Consider the following 18,353-nt stretch of genomic DNA (forward strand, 5'->3'; position numbering starts at 1 on the left):
AAAGGCAGAAAAAAAATGCCACCATGGTTGAGGAGATGTTACAAACTCTTCTGTTTGGAAGGAAATTTCTCTTGCAGCAAACTGCAAAGTTTATATTTTATTTCACGTTAGTGAGTGCAGGGATATTTGTCTCTGGGGCTGAAAGTTTGTCCCCAGATAACGTTTAGCATTTGCACTGAGAAGGAAGGAAGCCGCTGTTACACTGAATAAAACAGCACAGGGAGGTTTTTGTGTTGGTCTGTATCACTGTGGAAGTCCAGCCATAGCCTTGCTGACAATAATAATCTCCTGCATCTTCAGCTTGTACGCTGTTGATTGTGAGAGTAAAGTCAGTCCCAGACCCACTGCCAATGAACCGGTCTGGGATCCCAGAGGGACGGGTGGAAGCCTGGTAGATAAGGAGTTGAGGAGCTTGTCTGGATTTCTGTTGGTACCAGGCTAAGTAGGTATAAGTGCCTGTAATATTTGCACTGGCTTTGCAATTGATAGTGACTCTGTCACCTGGAAACACTGCCAGGGATTCTGGAGTCTGTGTCATCACAGTCTGCCCACTGGAGCCTGAGTTTACAAAGAAAATCTAAATTAATACAAATACAGATCTAGTCAATCAAACTAACCAGTATTGTGTTTGCAAAATATTCCCATATACATCTTTACACTCTTACTGGTACCTAGTCACCTGGTGGTGATGCTAACATCAGGTTCCAGATGGCTGACCCCTTTTCTTGTTGCTCATTTTCTAAAACCTATTTCTTTTTCTTAATTCTGATTAAAATGGGAGAAGGATTTGCATAAATTAGTGTTGCTCTCTGAAGACTGTTTAGGATTCTTTAACATTTAAAGGCCTCAATCTGTTTGGACCTGTTTGTGCCCGGTGCTCTACCATCATGTAAGTGTCAGTTCCTGTCACTAAGAGCTTACTAGCTAAAAGGATTGTGATTGTAGATTATTGTTTATGGGTCAATGTACAACATTTCTAGTTCTTTGAAAATTTCAGAGAATCATTGTACGTTTAATTCATCAGATTCCTTCTTGGTTTGATTCTTACCCTGGATCCAGAGCACTAACAGGCAGATGAGCTGAGCCTGTGAGATCATCTTGATACGTCTGAGTGGCCCGATGGTGGTCAACAAACAGTAACGAGTGACACGGAACATTTATAACCGCTCAGAGCAGCAGGGGATAGTTGCTTGGGTGTGAAATATGCAAATTGGGCTCAGATATGAAAAGTCACACCTGGTCCACAAACGCACACAAAAAAGGGAAGGAAAGGGGCCATGAGTGAGATATAAGCAAGTTCAACAAGACAGTTCTGGGGACAAGAGCCTGCATGTTAAAATGACTGTAGTCAGGGATGAATGGGAATAAATGTTCTCAGTGTATTATTATTGCTGTGATGCTGGATAGTTACGCTGGAGATCTCATCACAACGGTACAAATGGTATGAGCTCTCTTTGAGAGAGAAACTATACTGGAGGGTGATGGGGGACTTCAAGCAGGGCTAATCCTGAATTAGCAGGGGTAAATCCTGATTAGCTGAATCTGTGCCATTGCTGCACATCCTCCTCTACACCAGGACAGCAACACTGGCGCAGCTACACTGATTCCTATTCACCCGTTCCTGAATCTGGCCTGCTCCCTGTGGAAACAAGACCTTCAAGGAAGTTGCCTTTAGTCAGGAAATGGAACCAGAGGTGGCTGCTCAGAGCAGCTGGGAGAGATCAGTGAGATGCAAAGCATCTGAATCATAGGCTCGGGGCTTGGGGTTGGAGAAGTGATTTTCATGCATTATGACTCTTGCGGTCCCTTCTAACCCTGTGATTTCAGAATAAAGGGCCAGATCCTTAGCTGGTGTAAATTGGCAGAGCTCCATTGACTTCAGCTCAATATCCACCTCATATGTTAACATGAAGGGGTTTTTCATTCTTATCAAAGTCAGCAGTAGGCTACTTGCCTGTTTCCAAGGCTGATTGTAAATCGTACCCTCACTCTTCCCTATAGCACATTGTGTTGCCATTAGACAGTGTGGCTGTGACATTTTGGGGATCACCCAGACACTAAGGGGTTCTGTCACCGCCTGCCCTAGTAACCTTGATGCTGTGCAGCTTTGGTTGAGATCCCCGGTCCCAGAAGCCTGCCTGCAAACACAGGGTCTCACCCTGGCTTTCACCAGCCTATTTACTCCTCGCAGCCCCTCCAGTCCGGAGTCTCCCAAATCCATCCTGGAGTTCTTAAGGTTCATCACCTCCAACAGCATGAAACCACCCCACCTCCAGCTATCCGTTCGCTTTAACCCACATCACACCACAGCCTTGCCTCAGGGTACAAATAAACAAGCGGTTTATTGAATAGAAACCCCCCAGATTCAGAGATGAACTAGTAAGGGAAGCGAATGTACACAAGCGACCCGGAAAATAAACCTAAAGAGACAACCTCAGGCTTTACATTTCTGTCTTACATAAAATCCCTTTTCTAAGACGAGTTACCTATTGCCTTTGCCACAATTTCCCAGCATATCCCCTAGTTAAGGGCAGGATCCAGCGTTTCACAGGCAGTTTCCTGCTTCGGTCAATGGAAGAAGCTGCCACCTCTCGGGGAGGTGGATTACCTATGCTGGGGTTCTCAGACTTTTTTTGCTGGGCCCCCCCTTTGAAAATATTTCAGGCTATGATGACCCCCTGTCATACCCAATACCCATGCTACCATTACTTCTGCGCTGCTGCTGGTGGGAGTGCTGCCTTCTCAGCTGGGTGCCCAGCCAACGGCCGCTGCTCTCCACCTGCCCAGCTACTGAAGGCAGCCCAGAAGTAAGCGTAGCAATACTGTGCCCCCCCATCTTCTTCAGCTATCCCTCAATGAGAGGATGATGTCTGCCAAGGGGGTTCATTGGTGAGCTTTTAAGTGGCTGAGGAGCCCAATTCTTGCCCTGCAGATTTTCCCACAGAAGTGACAGGTGTAATTTTGAAGGAGACACAGTTGTTGGCTGGAGTGTTGTGCCCTTTCTTTCCTCCTTTGTCGCTTCTCTGTCTCGTGAGCACCTCTGTTCTCCTCAAAGTGAGCTGTGGCTTGGTGCAAGGTGTGGTGCTATTGTGTTCTGTTCTGTGCCGGGTCCTCCCAGTTCCATAGGGCATCATGATTGGTAGAGTCAAAGGCCTTGGTTAGGTCGATGAATACCACAAACAGTTCCTGGTGTTGCTCTCTGCACTTCTCCTGAATCTGTCATGCCACGAAGATCTTGTCGGTTGTGCCTCGGGATGGCCTGAACTGGCTTTCCTCTCCTATTTGAGATTGTCTGAAATCTAGACCAGAATCTGTAGGTTATTGGAATGTAGAAACAAACATGTCTGGCAGTGATTCAGGAAAAGTGATGTAGCGACTCTTTCTCTCTGTCCCATGTGGGAACAGACTTAAGGACATGCACCATGTTGTGGAAAAGAGTCTAACTGCTTTGATGCTTGTATGGGGGTGAGAGTGGGGAGGTTGCCAGTCAGCTGGTTCTGCTTACAAGTAATTTCTGGATGTTTTATATAGTGATTGCCATTTCTCAGCTGATATGCTGGACTTGTATTGCAACATTAATGGGGAATTGGATCCAGCCTATAAGAGCAAATACTCTTCAGCATTTAAAAGGAAGCTGCTGAATGTATATTAATGTAGCATCCTGTAAATTCCAGCCTTTGTGCTACTTTGACGAGGGATCTGTAGAAATGACAGGAAGGAATGGACAATGGGGTGAGGTGCCTGAAATTGACAGACACTTCTCTACTCTGAGACACAGCAGTTGGTGTGATACTTTGACTCGCTGCAGGAAAACAGCTGTTACAGTGAGGAACTGAAGCTGAAGAAAGCAGGGAGGTTTTTGCATTGCTCTGTATCACTGTGAGAGGCCAGCTATGAGCTTGTTGACAATAATAATCTCCAGCATCATCAGCTTCTACCCGGCTGATTGTAAAAGTGAAGTCAGTGCCAGACCCACTGCCACTGAACCGGTCTGGGATCCCAGAGGGACGGGTGGAAGTGCTGTAGATAAGGAGTTTAGGAGCGTGTCCTGATTTCTGTTGGTACCAGTGCATGTAGCTGTTGCTAACACTGGAACTGGCTTTGCAGTTGATGGTGACTCTGTCTCCTGGAGACACTGCCAGGGATTCCGGAGTCTGAGTCAGCACGATCTGCCCTTTGGCATCTGGATGAGAGGAAAAACGTTATAAGTAAGATCAAATGAAATACAATTAAAAAAAAAAAAGAAATCTGCAAATATCTTCATTTAGACAACCTAGTTACATTCAGGGCTGAGCCAGTTGGAATTGATCTCCCTGTGAGCTCATGAAATGAAGTACTGTGGGTTTGATGAAGAAGTCTATGATAATTAAATCATGGTGAGAGATTGTCTTAATCTCTCCTGATGTTGTTCTTACCTTGAATCCAGAGCACAAGGAGCCAGATCAGATGATTCTGTGAAATCATCCTCGTCCCTCTAGTCTGACAGACACTGCGAATCTAAGGCATAAAGTCTAAGAAACTAAATTTATATCTGCCCTATATTGCAAGGAAATGCCTCTTGGGCAGAAATATGCAAAGCAGCTGCTCCATGTAAATGTGCATTCGCTGTGCCCCTGTTCAGAGAGAACAGAGAAAGGGCCATGTACAGTCTTTGGTCTGAGAATGCAGCTCCTATGGCTGGAACGGAGTATTGCCCACATGGAGTTGGCTATGGCTCCTGTAATCAATATGTGCTTTAATGCAATACCCTGTGTGTGTGTGTGTGTGTGTGTGTCTTGAGTAATATCTTGCCTTTGAGTAATATCTCACTTTGGGAATCCTTCTATTGATACCAGTGGGACTGCTTGTGGGATGAGCTACTACTCATGGTGAGAGTCATTGATCTGCCTCTTCTGAAATGCACACTTTGTTCATCATTGTTGTCTACGAGTTGCCAGTGCAGCCTTTTTACCCCTCTAATCTGCCTCTCAAAACACTTGCTTGTGAATCTTGGGTGATCCTGGTCACTTTTTCTAACTCTGTTTCAAGGATCCTGCAGATCTGTTCAGGGCCTCTGACTCCTGGGTTTGAAATATCACCAGACTTCTGTTTAACCAGATTAAACATTATATTAACGTAACAGTAGGTTTCAGTAACCCTTCTACATCCTACTGCCAGAGGGAAAGCTTAATCTTACAAAAGCCCATCAGTGCTCGCCTTCCCAACCACGGTCTAGCTCTCTTATCTGCTCTGTGACCCTGCTCACTCTCAGGGGATGTCTACACAGCAACTGCAGCTGGCCTGTGTCAGTTGACTCGGGATTGTGGGATTTGGACTGCGGGGCTTTCTCATAGCTGTGTAGACTTCCAGGCTTGGGCTGGAGTTTGGGCTCTAGGACCCTGCAAATTGGGAGCATCCCAGAGCTCAGGCTGCAGCAATGAAACAGCCCTGCAACTGGAGCACCGTGAGCCTGAGTTGCCTGGCATGGGCCAGCCAGGGGTGTCTAGTTGCCGTGTAGACCTACCCTTGGGTACCAGCCAACGACCCTTCCTATTCAACCCCCCAGAGATCCAAGCGGGCAATCCAGGAAGAGCTTCCATGCAGGAGTCCAAACCTCTGTCTGTCTCTGCACCTAATGGCGTATGTTCCTTTTGGTCTTCATCCCCAGCATATAACTCTGCTTAACAACTTCTATCCTATAGCAACATCTCATATCATACAATTTCATGTGAGCATAATCTCTTCTCCACAGCGCGTTAGGCCTTGTCTATATTGGAAAAGTTTTGCTGATAGAGCTATGCTGATTAAGCTATACCGGCAAACCCTCCGAGTGTGGTTGCAGTATCGAAGTGTTTCTGCCAGCACAGCTTACACCAGTTCCCTGAGTGACATCATCTATGCTGACAGAAGCACGTTTATACCTGCATAACTGCATCTCCTCTAACTCCTATAGCAGCATAGCTGTGTTGGTCAAAACCCCACCCCCATGCTGGCATCGCCGTGCTGCTGAGAAGTATTAACTGTAGCTCAGGACTAAGAGTGGCAGAGCTTTGCTGTGTGTACAGTGTTTAGATTAGAGCTGGGCCTGAACCAAAATCCCAGATAGAAATCACTCCAAACTATGGAAGAATTTGTGTGTGTGTATATCTGGAGGCGACTTTTGCGATTGCTCACTCTGTCTCTCAAAGACTTAACTAAAGCCCTCAAATTAACCTCCAGCGTGGATGTGGATCTCCAATGTCTGTCTGGGTATATCTACGCAGCAGTTCCAGTCCAGGGGTAGTGGAGCTCGAGTCACTGGATGCTGGATCTGAGAACTCGGAGATTGAGTGTCTACACTGAGTGCTGACCCTAAGTTTGGAGTTTTTGAACCTGGGGCTCCAACATCCGTTTGCAAGCCTGAGTCCAGCCAACCGTATCTGAGGCATTCGGGCATGTGGTTTACCCCCAAGGGGGTGGGCATAAAAGATATTGCTGAAGCAATTGCTGGCTTTGAGAGAAAGGGGTTTCCAAATTGCTCTTGGGCCATCGATGGGACTTGTGTGCCGATAGTTTGCCGCCCTCAAGGAGCGCATGGCTACCTAAGCTGCAAAGCATACTACTCCATTGTTATGTCAGTCCTCGTGGTCCCCTCAGGTAAGGGGGTTGGGGGTTGATTGCCATGCATTGTACTTATGAATGACATGACCACTTAAGAAATGGGGATGGGGGGTACTGTGGATTTAGATACCTGTATTGAGAAATAAATAGCTTTGGCATACAACTTCAAAGTAGCACCTTCTCATGTTTGTCTTTGTTGTGTGAAATACACATTAGACGGTGTGATGCAGTGACGGTAATACAATTCCTGAATAAAATAAAAACCTTTATTTTTGAACATTTATTAGAAAAGCACAATATTAAACCATTTCCAGGCAGGCCAGCTGCCATTAGCACAGCAAGACACTGGTAAGGGCAAAAACATCAACAAAGTGTATGAACAAACGCAAGCAAGGAAACAATTTCCAAGATGGAACCCCCCTCCCGTGGCATGTCCCCTGGCCCCCTGTTCTCCTCTCCCTTCTTTATACTTTTCCCACGCACTGAGTGCCTGGGTAGGGAGAGTGGAGGCATCCATGGGGGAGGGGTACAGTGTGGGGGACTACTTGGGGGTACATTTGGCCTGTCCAGCCACTGATAGGGCCCAATTGTATGGCCCACCCAGCCGTGGAATTATCCAAACTATTCCTGGTCTGCAGCACGTTGTACCGTGGAGGGGACTCAGGCCATGGAGCAGGAACAGCAGGATTAGTGAAAGCAGCCGCTCACAGGTCTTTCTGCTGTGCTCTGTCTTCCTTAACTGTTATTCCTCTTCCAGGAACTGAAAAGCAAGTGGCTCTTCCCTCACATAAATCCTGTCCTCAAACTGTGCAGCCAGCCGGAGTCTTTCCACCTGCCTCTTGTCTTGCCTTTCCATCTACTGTAAGTTCCTCTCTCTTTGGTACTGGACCTGCTTGTTGGCTCTGTCCTTATGGAAATGCTTCCTTTTGGACTAAAAACAACGAGGAGTGCTTGTGGCACCTTAGAGACTAACAAATGTATTTGGGCATAAGCTTTTGTGGGCTAAAACCCACTTCATCAGATGCATGGTGTGGAAAATACAGTAGCAGGTGTATGTACCCAGTACATGAAAAGATGGGAGTTGCCTTACCAAGTGGGGGATCAGTGCTAACAAGACAATTCAATTAAAGTGGAAGTAGGCTATTATAGACAAAAAAGGAAGGGGGCGCTGGATGAAATAAGCAAGTTAACTCCACAGTCCCTAGGCAGCTCCCTCACTTTGGACTGTAATGTCACTTATCAGATTGACTGGGAATAAATGTTCTCAGCTCATAATTCTTGTTTAGGTCCCAGTTAGTATCACTGTTACACTAGAAACCATCTCATAACAATGAGACAGTGCCAAGGTCTGTTCAAGTGCTCATTAAACAGGGGTGAGCCCTTCATAGATAAATTAAGACTTGATCCAAAGCCCATTGAAGTCAGTAGGAGTCTTTCCATTGACGTGAGTGGGTTTTTGAATCAGGTCCTCAGGCTAATCCCTGTGTCTCTTTATTTACACCTACGGGTTAGCACTAGTGCAGCTAGACCACACCCTGCAGCTGGTCTGTTCCTGTGCTCTGCCTCCTCCCAGCTCCAGGGGACAGGGAAACACAGTGCCGGGGACTCTGTCTCCTCACCATATCCTCTGTCCCCGCAGATTTTGTTATCCTATCAGGTCATCCAGCTAATGAAAATGAACCTTCATATAATGGCCAACAGATGGCAGCACTTAACCTATAAATTGGACCATCTGAAATTCTGGATACTTCATTCATATAAAGATAATACAACAATAAAAATCACTGCGCATATTCTAAAACAATAAAAGTAAATTAGTTCCAGTTTCACTGTTCTCTTCTGCAGATTACAGGGGACGCTTATTGGGTCTGATTCTGATCTTTCTTATGCTTATCTCCGTTGACATCAAAGAACTTACTCATGGTTTGAACCAGTGAGTCTTTAAGTTACGAGTATTTTGTCATGGTAGAATCTGTCCCTGTGTGTCTATAGACTGAACATATGATAAAGAATTTAAGACAAAATGTTTTGCATGCATGTAAGAGACCAACCTTTCCCTGTTGCTCTGAGCAGTTATAAATGTTGAGTTTCAGTCTCGGGTTGCCTATAGTGGTTGGATGTATTCCTGGAGGTGTCATTACATGACATCTTTAATTCCTGGAGACTCCCGGACAATCCTGGAGCGTTGGCAACCCTATTGTTTCACTCTTCCTGGCTTATTGATCAGCACTGGATAGTCAGATGCATGAAGACGCTCTCAAAGGTTTAACAGGAGGACTTGTGGCACCTTAGAGACTAACAAATTTATTAGAGCATAAGCTTTCGTGGACTACAGCCCACTTCTTCGGATGCCACAAGTCCTCCTGTTCTTCTTTTTGCGGATACAGACTAACGCGGCTGCTACTCTGAAACTTTTCAAAGGTTTAGTTTATCTGGTTGTTAGCGTTCTGAGTCCAGGATAAGAATCAACATTAATAGGGCACAGTCTTAAAGGGCAGAATGTCACAGTATATGATTTGTGACTAATATCAAACCAGTGACATTCTTGATCAGTATTTGCAGATTTGAGTCCAATCCTATGGATTTACTGTGTTAAGAAAAAGTTTAAAAATACAGATACAAATTGTGAATGGAAACTCAATACTGCTTATTTTATTGGCTGAGATGTGTCATGCCTCTTTATTTAAACAACAAGGAGTCCGGTGGCACCTTAAAGACTAACAGATTTATTTTGGCATAAGCTTTTGTGGGTAAATAACCTCACTTCTTCAGATGCATGTTTTTGTGGATACAGACTAACACTGCTACCTCCAGATACTTGGCATCTTTATTTAGGCTTTGTTTGCGTATTCAGACTCTACCAGGGACTGTCATGCATCAAATTATACCAAAATGATTTTACTCCCCATTTCCCCAAAATAATTCTTACTTGCTTCCCAGTCTGAGCAGTTCAGGATTAACTGAACTGTCTAGTTGGCAGCCAGTTTCAAGCGGAGTGCCCCAAGGATCGGTCCTGGGGCCGGTTTTGTTTAATATCTTTATTAATGATCTGGAGGATGGCGTGGACTGCACTCTCAGCAAGTTTGCAGATGACACTAAACTAGGAGGCATGGTAGATACACTAGAGGGTAGGGATCGGATACAGAGGGACCTAGACAAATTAGAGGATTGGGCCAAAAAAAACCTGATGAGGTTCAACAAGGACAAGTGCAGAATCCTGCACTTAAGACAGAAGAATCCCATGCACTGCTACAGACTAGGGACCGAATGGCTAGGTAGCAGTTCTGCAGAAAAGGACCTAGGGGTCACAGTGGACAAGAAGCTGGACATGAGTCAACAGTGTGCTCTTGTTGCCAAGAAGGCTAACAGCATTTTGGGCTGTATAAGTAGGGGCATTGCCAGCAGATCGAGGAACGTGATCGTTCCCCTTTATTCGACATTGGTGAGGCCTCATCTGGAGTACTATGTCCGGTTTTGGGCCCCACACTACAAGAAGGATGTGGAAAAATTTGGAAAGAGTCCAGCGGAGGGCAACAAAAATGATTAGGGGTCTGGAGCACATGACTTATGAGGAGAGGCTGAGGGAACTGGGATTGTTTAGTCTCCAGAAGAGAAGAATGAGGGGGGATTTGATAGCTGCTTTCAACTACCTGAGTGGGGGTTCCAAAGAGGATGAGCTCGGCTGTTCTCAGTGGTGGCAGATGACAGAAAAAGGAGCAATGGTCTCAAGTTGTAGTGGGGGAGGTCTAGGTTGGATATTAGGAAACACTATTTCACTAGGAGGGTGGTGAAGCACTGGAATGCGTTACCTAAGGAGGTGGTGGAGTCTCCTTCCTTGGAGGTTTTTAAAGCCTGGCTTGACAAAGCCCTGGCTGGGATGATTTAGTTGGGAATTGGTCCTGCTTTGAGCAGGGTGGTGGACTAGATGACCTCCTGAGGTCCCTTCCAACCCTGATATTCTATGATTCTATGAAAACAGACACAGCCCTCCCAGAGCTTGCAGTGCTCTCTTTTGGATAGGCTGCCAAGTTCCTGAAACTCCAGAGCTAGCAGAGCCTAGAAAGGTTGAAGAGGCATGGCGATACTATGCATTTATTGGTATAATTTGTTTCATTTGGGTTGGAGGGAGCTGGAATAAGCCATCATGGTAAAAGTTATGTCGCTTAAGTACTGTGTTCACACTAGCAATCCTTTGGTACAGTATATTGGTACATCTATAGTGGCAAAGTGTAACCCTGGCCTGGTTGCTGCAGCAAAAAACTTCTCAGTTGAAAGAAATGTCTCTAGCAGCAAACTTTCCTGGCAGGGCAGTATGTTTTACTGTACTCATGTGACCAGGTGGTGCTGCTACACAGCCTTCCAAGTTGTTTTTCTTAGGGTACGTCTACACTACCCGCCAGATCAGCGGGTAGTGATAGATCTATCGGGGATCGATTTATCAATCTCCAATCGCTCTGCCATCGACTCCAGAACTCCACCACGCCGACAAGCAGAAGCGGAGTCGACGGGGGAGCGGCGGCCGTCGATCCCGCGCTGCGAGGACGCAAAGTTAGTGATTCTAAGTCAATCTAAGATACATCGACTTCAGCTATGCTATTCTCGTAGCTGAAGTTGCGTATCTTAGATCAATCCCCCCCCAGTGTAGACCAGGCCTGAGTGTGCGAGCAAATGTTCAGTTTTGGGAAGAGATGCTGTGTTATTGTTAATTTTGGTTACGCAAGTTTGTTAGGAAAGGAAGCTGTGTGAGTAGCAGGGGAGTTTGTTCTTTGTCATGGTCTCTGATTAGAGTAAATTCTTGAGGCAGGTTTGCTCCCTGGGTTATGGGCATTAATGTTGGGATGAGATTCCTGAAAGAGTTATTTGCCTACATGCTGTGTGTGATCACCACAGTGTCAGGACAGGTGTTGATGTGTAAAGAAAACAAGTTATGCTTAGTATCCTCAGACTCCACTGACAAGCTGACTTACAAGTCCAGGGCATCTGCTACTCAACACTGGTTTTAGCAGTGGGACACTGGTATTGGGAAAGAGACAATAATATTTATAGAAGGGTCAGAAGTGGGAGCAGAGGACTCAGCCTGGTGTTAAAAGACTGATCAAAATGCTGTCCGAATTCTAGTGTAGCAGTTAAGTATAGGAAGCAGCTGTTACACTGAAAGGAACAGCATGGGGACGTTTGTGTATTGGTCTGTATCAGTGTGTGTGGTGCTTTCGTGCTTTGGTAACAATAATAATCTCCAGCATCTTCAGCTTCAACCCTGCTGATTGAGAGAGTGAAATCGGTCCCAGAGCCACTGTCACTGAACCGTTCTGGGATCCCAGAGGCACGGGTGGAAGCAAGATAGATAAGGGGCTTAGGAGCTTGTCCCATTTTCTGCTGGTACCAGGCTAAGTACTTCTTGCCTTGGTAAGTAAGGCTTGAACTGGCTTTGCAGTTGATGGTGATTCTGTCTCCTGGAGACACTGCCAGGGATTCTGGAGTCTGAGTCATCACAATCTGCCCACTGGCATCTGGATTTATGAATAAAATGTAATGTAATACATTATTTATTTATTTATATACACACACACACAAGAAAAAAACATGAGAAAGCTGCGAGGAAAAGACAAAGGGATTTAGAATGAAAGTTTAATCTTTAGTACCATATATATGGTGCTAAAGATTAAACTTTCATTCTAAATCCCTTTGTCTTTTTTGCTCGTAGTTTAAATAAGAGAAACGTTCTCTAAAGTTAGTGATGCTCTCTGATGAAAGTATTGTTTGATATTCAGCCTTTCGAGATTGAAACGTTTGTTTTTTTATTGGCTCAATCTGTAGCTCTTTCAGGCAGAGACCATCTGTGTCTGTACAGTGCCTAGAACAAAGGTGCCTTGGTTCCTATTCAGGTCATCGAGGTGCTACTGCAGTGTAAATAAATAAAAAATCATTTTAATTCAGACAGTTTGATCCTTACCCTGGATGCAGAGCACTAACAGCCAGATGAGTGGAGCCTGTGAGATCATCTTGCTACGTCTGACCGGCTGGCTGCTGATGAACAAGCCATAACAACAGAAAGAGAACATTTATAACCGCTTACAGGAGCAGGGAAATATCACTTGGGGGTGGGAATATGCAAATCTGCGTCAGATGAAAATTTATGTGATCGATACACATGCACAAAACCAGAAGGGGCCCCACATGAAATTGGCAAGTTCAACCCTATGGACCTGGGCCAGCTCCCTCACTATGGACTGAAATGCCACTTGTCACGTTGACTGGGAATAAATGTTCTCGGTTCATAATTCTTGCTTAGGTCCCAGTTAGTATCACTGTTACACCTCAGATCTCCTGACAATGATACAGTGTATTCTCTGTGTGTGCGGAGTGGAGGAGGAGTGTGTGTGGCTGTACACAGGTCAGTTAAAACACTCAGTAAACGGGTGAACCCTGAATAGATGTGTCGGAGAAAAACTCGCTTCGGCAGCACATATACTAAAATTGGAACGATACAGAGTTCTCACTATTTGTTTAGGTATAGCAAGTCAGATGCTTTATTAACTCTCACAATTGCGCAGAGGGAGAGAGCTAAGCAGGTCTCTCAACAGGTAAACAATTACAGCAAGGATTTATACCTTTTGTTACAGACAATAATGAGCAACAGTTGCATTTTGTTTATACATAGGTCATTCTGATATCTTGTTTTGCTCACTAATGTAGACTCTTAGTCTACATTCCATATTATCTACACAAGGTCGCAGCAACTTCTCACACAGTTCTTTCCCACTTGCCTCACACATTCCTCGCTTCTACAAATCTCGCGTTTTTAGGGTTACAGTTAGCCTAACTCTTGCTAATGAACTGTCATGCATTGCATCCCCTTCCTGTCAGTTCTTTCTCTGCTTCCACAGATGGATTAAGGCTTGAAGTCAGTAGGAATCTTCCCATTGACTTGAGTGGGTTTTTGTATCAGGCCCTCGGTGCTAATCCCTGTCTCCTTATTTACACGTAGGGGTCAGCACAAGTGCAGCTGGACAGCGTGGTGAACCTGGTCTGTTCCTGTGCTCTGCCTCCTCCCAGCTGCAGGGAATGGAGAGGCACGGGCCAGGGCAGGGATGCCAGGGCTCTGAAGGCTGCATGCAGCTCCTGACTCAGCCTGTCAGTGTCATGCCATGTCTCCAGTACATGGGTGGCTAGGGAGCACCGTGAGTTGTTCCTTTGCTGCAGCCTTCCCAGGCTCCAGGAGCCCCAGAGCTCAGGCTCTCACTTCTTCCCCCCACCTGGCGGCACTGCCAATAAACTCCTGGGCTGACCAGGTCTGTTTGAACTCTGAAATGCTCACCGTGTTTATAGGGCAGTAAGTGAAAGTCATTGTTTGGGTTTTGGGAACTGAATCATTTACCCTGGGGAAAAACAGTTCAGATGAGAGCCCGAGGGATTTACTTTCCAAATATTCCTCTCTGTGCTGCAGGCTGGGGAGCAGTGGCAGAACTGCAGTGTCTGTAACCCCTGTCCTCCCCACCCCTGCATCAGGTGTGGCAGTTGCACAGATAAAGTGACCATTTAGGAAGCAGCTGTGACACTGAACTGAACCGCACAGGCAGGTTTTTGTGCTGGTTTGTATCACTGTGTGAAGGGTAGCTGCGATACTGCTGACAGTAATAATCTCCAGCATCATCCGCTTCAACCCTGCCGATTGTGAGAGTGAAATCGGTCCCAAACCCACTGCCACTGAACCGGTCTGGGATCCCAGAGGGACGCGTGGAAGCACCGTAGATAAGGAGCTTAGGAGCTTGTCCCATTTTCTGCTGGTACCAGGCTAAGTAGTTCTTGTCTTTGTATGTAAGGCTTGAACTGGCTTTGCAGTTGATGGTGACTTTCTCTCCTGGAGACACTGCCAGGGATTCCGGAGTCTGAGTCACCACAATGTCCCCGCTAGAGTCTGAATTAACAAACAAAATATAAATGAATATGTACATGTGTAGTCTCTCTCTCTAGTCTATACGTATAGCATATATATACATATAGTTAATCAAAATACAATATTATAAATATTCCAGTGATAAATCATCTTTGAGAATGATGATAACATTGTTTGAGCTGAGTTTTTTTCATTCCAAGCTGTTTTCAATTGCTTGTATTTTTCTCAGACCTCTTTTCCCTTTTAGGTGCAATTAGGAGCCATCGTTACAGAAGTTACCGTCATGAACTGAGGAATGATTATATATCAATATACAACATTTCTTGGTCTTACATTTTTTTGATAGATAATTGGGGCTTAAATGATCCCGACCCTCCTCCTTTATTTGATTCTTACCCTGGATCCAGAGCACTAGTAGCCAGATGAGCTGAGCCTGGGAGATCATCTTGCTACGTCTGAGCGGCCCAGTGCTGATCAACAAATGGTAACAGTGACATGGAACATTTATAATGGCTCAGAGCTGCAGGACCGTGTCACCTGAGTGTGAAATATGCAAATTTAGTTCAGAGATGAAAATTCCCAGCTGACCTAAACCAGGCAGAAAAAGGGAAGTAAAAGGAGCCCTGGGTTAAATAGGGAAGTACAAACTGCTGGGCCCTGGGAAGCATCCTGAGTTTTCATTGAAGTGCTAGTTTTGTTGATCGTGATGGTGGTATCCAGATGTCTCCATCTGTCTCAGGACTCAATTGTGCTGGGTGCTGAACAATCCCATATTAAGTGACAGTCCCTCTCTCTCACTGTGTGTTGAAATAGAATTTGTCAGGGTGGAATGGGAATAAATATACTCAGCTCTTCAGTATTGCTTGGCTGTTGGTTTACATTTAATGGCCTCAGAACCATTGTTATGCTAGGAATCGCCTCACAAAGATGAATTCAGTGGTGTTGATTAGAGATCTCCGTTAGGGGATCTGTGTGGTGGGGGGGAGGGAGGTAACTCCTTTCTTCCTTATTACTCCCCTCTGGGTCGATTAGTCATCACCTCACAAAATCTGTAATGATGCACAGGGCTGTGGGACCTTTAACCCTTAAACACCCATTTCTGCCATGTAAATCCCAAAGGTAACTGTAGTGTACAGGAATCGGCTAGTCTCCCATTAAATAGTTTGTGAGCCCTGTGGCAGTGCTCCCCATGTTCTGTGTAAGTTGCACGAATAGACCTTGATTTTCATTCCTGAAAATTTAAAGTTAGACTCATAATTCTGTATTTCAGCACCTTGAATACCTGGCCTCATTTTCAAAAGCACGGAACTTCCATCATCTCCCATTGGGAAGGCAGTTGAATGTGGCCATCTGGTGTAAACTGAGTGGAAGTGCAGCTTCTTGGTTAAAGAGGTTATGTATGTAAAGCAGCCATTCCATTAATTTTCCATCCTGGTGCCTTGCTGCGGCGGCGCCAGGACCATACAGCGCCCCGGACCTCGGCAACTCCCACTGATGACAATGAGATTATAGAAGGTGTCAGATGTACCTGGAACAAATGGTTCTGCTGCTGCCACCCGCCTTTGGGATTCCTTGTATGGTTAGATGAGAGAGAGAATCGGAACGGTCTCTGGCCATCCTACACAGAAGCTCTCCCTGGCAATGCCACCTATAGTGTGGGCTGTGATGCCCTGTACACCTGCCCATATTAGTGGCAGTTGTAGGTGCTTAGTTCTCCGCAGCCTTGTGCTGTTTGAGAGTTTTCTCCATTAGGGCATAATCCAGCCCAGACCTCTAGGATATGGCAAGCGCTCTGTGTCCTTCGCCATCAACATTACTGGCAATGTAGTTCTTCTGTTTTTCAGGAGTTCTATCTGTTCATTTTATCTAGGTTTAAGCACTCCTTTGGGACACCACAGTCCATCACAGAGTGTAGTGGGATCGAGCTCACTGCCAGGAAATACTGTTTCTGATTTATGAATGTCTTTTATTCAATTGAGCACTGTAATTTCTTTAAAAAAAATGTATTGACACTAACTGACCCAGTGAACAGACCAAGTAAAAGGGGAAATCCTGCTCTTATAAAACAACAGTAGAGGGATGGTCCAAAACACTGCGTTGATGCTAATATACGCTGTAGACTTGGGACCATGAGTGCAGTATTTTTATACGGGTGGTGAAAGGAATTAACCTGTGCAAGCACGAGAGCTAGGGCCAAGATCAGTTCCTTATCTGTAACCCACGCGATGCAGTCCACAGCTTTCCAGTGTATTTTAACTATCCTAATAGAAAAGTGACTGACCTTATACAAGATCTTTTATCTGCATCTTTGGGGTTCTCCAAGATGAGTCAGTCTACAATGTTGTTTATTATGAAGACACAGTACCTCTCCATGATTCAGGTTGTCACCAATTTCTGTTTTAAAGCCTTATATTAGTCCCTATGATATTTTGCCTTGGAAAATGTATTTGCTTTGAAAATCCCCAGATTCCCTCTGAGGGGTAATGGAAAAGTTGCTATGAAGTGTGAAGGAAGGTCATTAACTTGTGTGTGAGACGCAGGTCGTTAAAAATATGCCTGATTTGAAATGTTGGCTTTTGTCTAAAATTGCTTTGGGCTTGTCCACATGAAGATTTAGTGCACGGCGAGCTTGGGTGTGTCTCTACCTCGCACTAGTCTGCTATACTCTAACTGTCCCTGTGGACTCGGCTGATGTAGTCCTGTTTGATACGGGACCCAAGCAAAGAGCATTAAAGAACTGGGACTATGCATCAGAAGGGTCCACGTGGGCTGTAGTGCACAGCAATCTCCTGTGACCAGAAGAGCCCCACAGTGCCGACTGGCAGAAGGCTCACTATCCTGTAGCTCCTATCAGGGCTGACACACTTGTTTCTCCCAGCACACTGTTGTCATAATATGTATCCAAAAGGTGTCATGTAAGTTACCGTATGTAAACTGGTGACGTGCTGATCCCCAAAATCATTGCGTGCTGTAGGTATGGGTTGTGTACCAAGAGTTATAGATGTGTGCTGGAAATACGTTCTTAAAATGCATCTGGGAGGCACTGCATAAACAAGGCCTGCTCTAGAAAAAGGAATGTGGATTCAGTGTCTGACCAGCATCATTACAGGCAGAGGGTAATGAAAGTACTCTTACATATAAGGTAAACAAAGCAATCAACCTTACAAGCAACGGCAATTTAGTGAGCACACCAGTGGCTCTGAACCTGTCCTCAGAAGTCTTGCTGGCTCTTGAGACAAAGAGAAAAAGACTTTGGAAAATATAAGGGGGAGCAAAAAGACATCATTATGCAGCACCTAGGGGACATAGGGAACAACACCCTCTGGGAATGGTGGAGCCTCCTGGCGTGAAATTTGGAACTGCTGGTAGCTTGATGTAAGTGAGAAACTGTTTTAGGCAAAGATGTAACTTGCTAGAATTAAGTTTTTGGTGCTAAAAAGTGCATTTTGTTTGTTTGTAACCATACCTGTCTCTGTTCCTCTTGCTTAATATCATGTAAATCTCTGTTCTTGGTTATTTCAACTAACTTTTAGTTTTACTACAAACCATCTCAGTGCTGTTGATTTGAAGTGTAGAGTGAGTCCTCAGCTAACCCAGCAAGTTCATGTGTACACTGTCTCTTTGAGGCAGCGAACTTGGTAATTTCTGTGAGTGTCCATTGAGAGAGAGAGAGAGATTCAGGACACTTTAAAGACATGTCTGTGGTGAACTTTGGAACTGGGATTCACTGATGGTTACCTGCAAGGAAAGATTAAGACTGGCAGAGTGTCTGAAATTGCAAAAAAAAAAAAAAAAAAATCTAAGTTAACACAGATGTGTGAGCAATCTTGCTGAACAATGTTGTTTCACGCATGATTTCATGTATATTATACCATGT

At 45.1% G+C, this 18,353-nt stretch overlaps 1 protein-coding gene and 1 gene segment (V, D, J or C); both read right to left on the bottom strand.

Moving 5' to 3' along the window:
• The window catches only part of LOC101950827 (Ig kappa chain V-III region MOPC 63-like), a 403,290-nt gene that overhangs the window by 60,026 nt on the left and 324,911 nt on the right, over positions 1-18,353 (bottom strand).
• LOC112059761 (immunoglobulin kappa light chain-like) lies at positions 244-12,581 on the bottom strand. Its single transcript, XM_065597426.1, has 5 exons — positions 12,533-12,581; positions 11,753-12,089; positions 5,209-5,219; positions 3,767-4,183; positions 244-308 (listed from the first exon to the last, which is right to left on the bottom strand). Exons 1-5 carry the CDS (start codon positions 12,579-12,581, stop codon positions 244-246), a joined length of 879 nt encoding a protein of 292 aa, XP_065453498.1.

This window comes from Chrysemys picta, chromosome 5 (assembly GCF_011386835.1).
Source record: "Chrysemys picta bellii isolate R12L10 chromosome 5, ASM1138683v2, whole genome shotgun sequence".
Taxonomy (NCBI): domain Eukaryota; kingdom Metazoa; phylum Chordata; order Testudines; family Emydidae; genus Chrysemys; species Chrysemys picta.

What these genes read in the sequence shown, in the direction of transcription:
- LOC112059761 (XM_065597426.1), bottom strand. Translation starts at nt 12,581, where the DNA reads ATGATCTCACAGGCTCCACTCATCTGGCTGTTAGTGCTCTGCATCCAG. An exon ending in GTTAGTGCTCTGCATCCAGG is followed by an intron (nt 12,090 to 12,532) that starts GTAAGGATCAAA and finishes TCATAAATCCAG; the next exon opens with ATGCCAGTGGGCAGATTGTG. An exon ending in ACCAACTGCTGTGTCTCAGA is followed by an intron (nt 309 to 3,766) that starts GTAGAGAAGTGT and finishes CACAATCAACAG; the next exon opens with CGTACAAGCTGAAGATGCAG.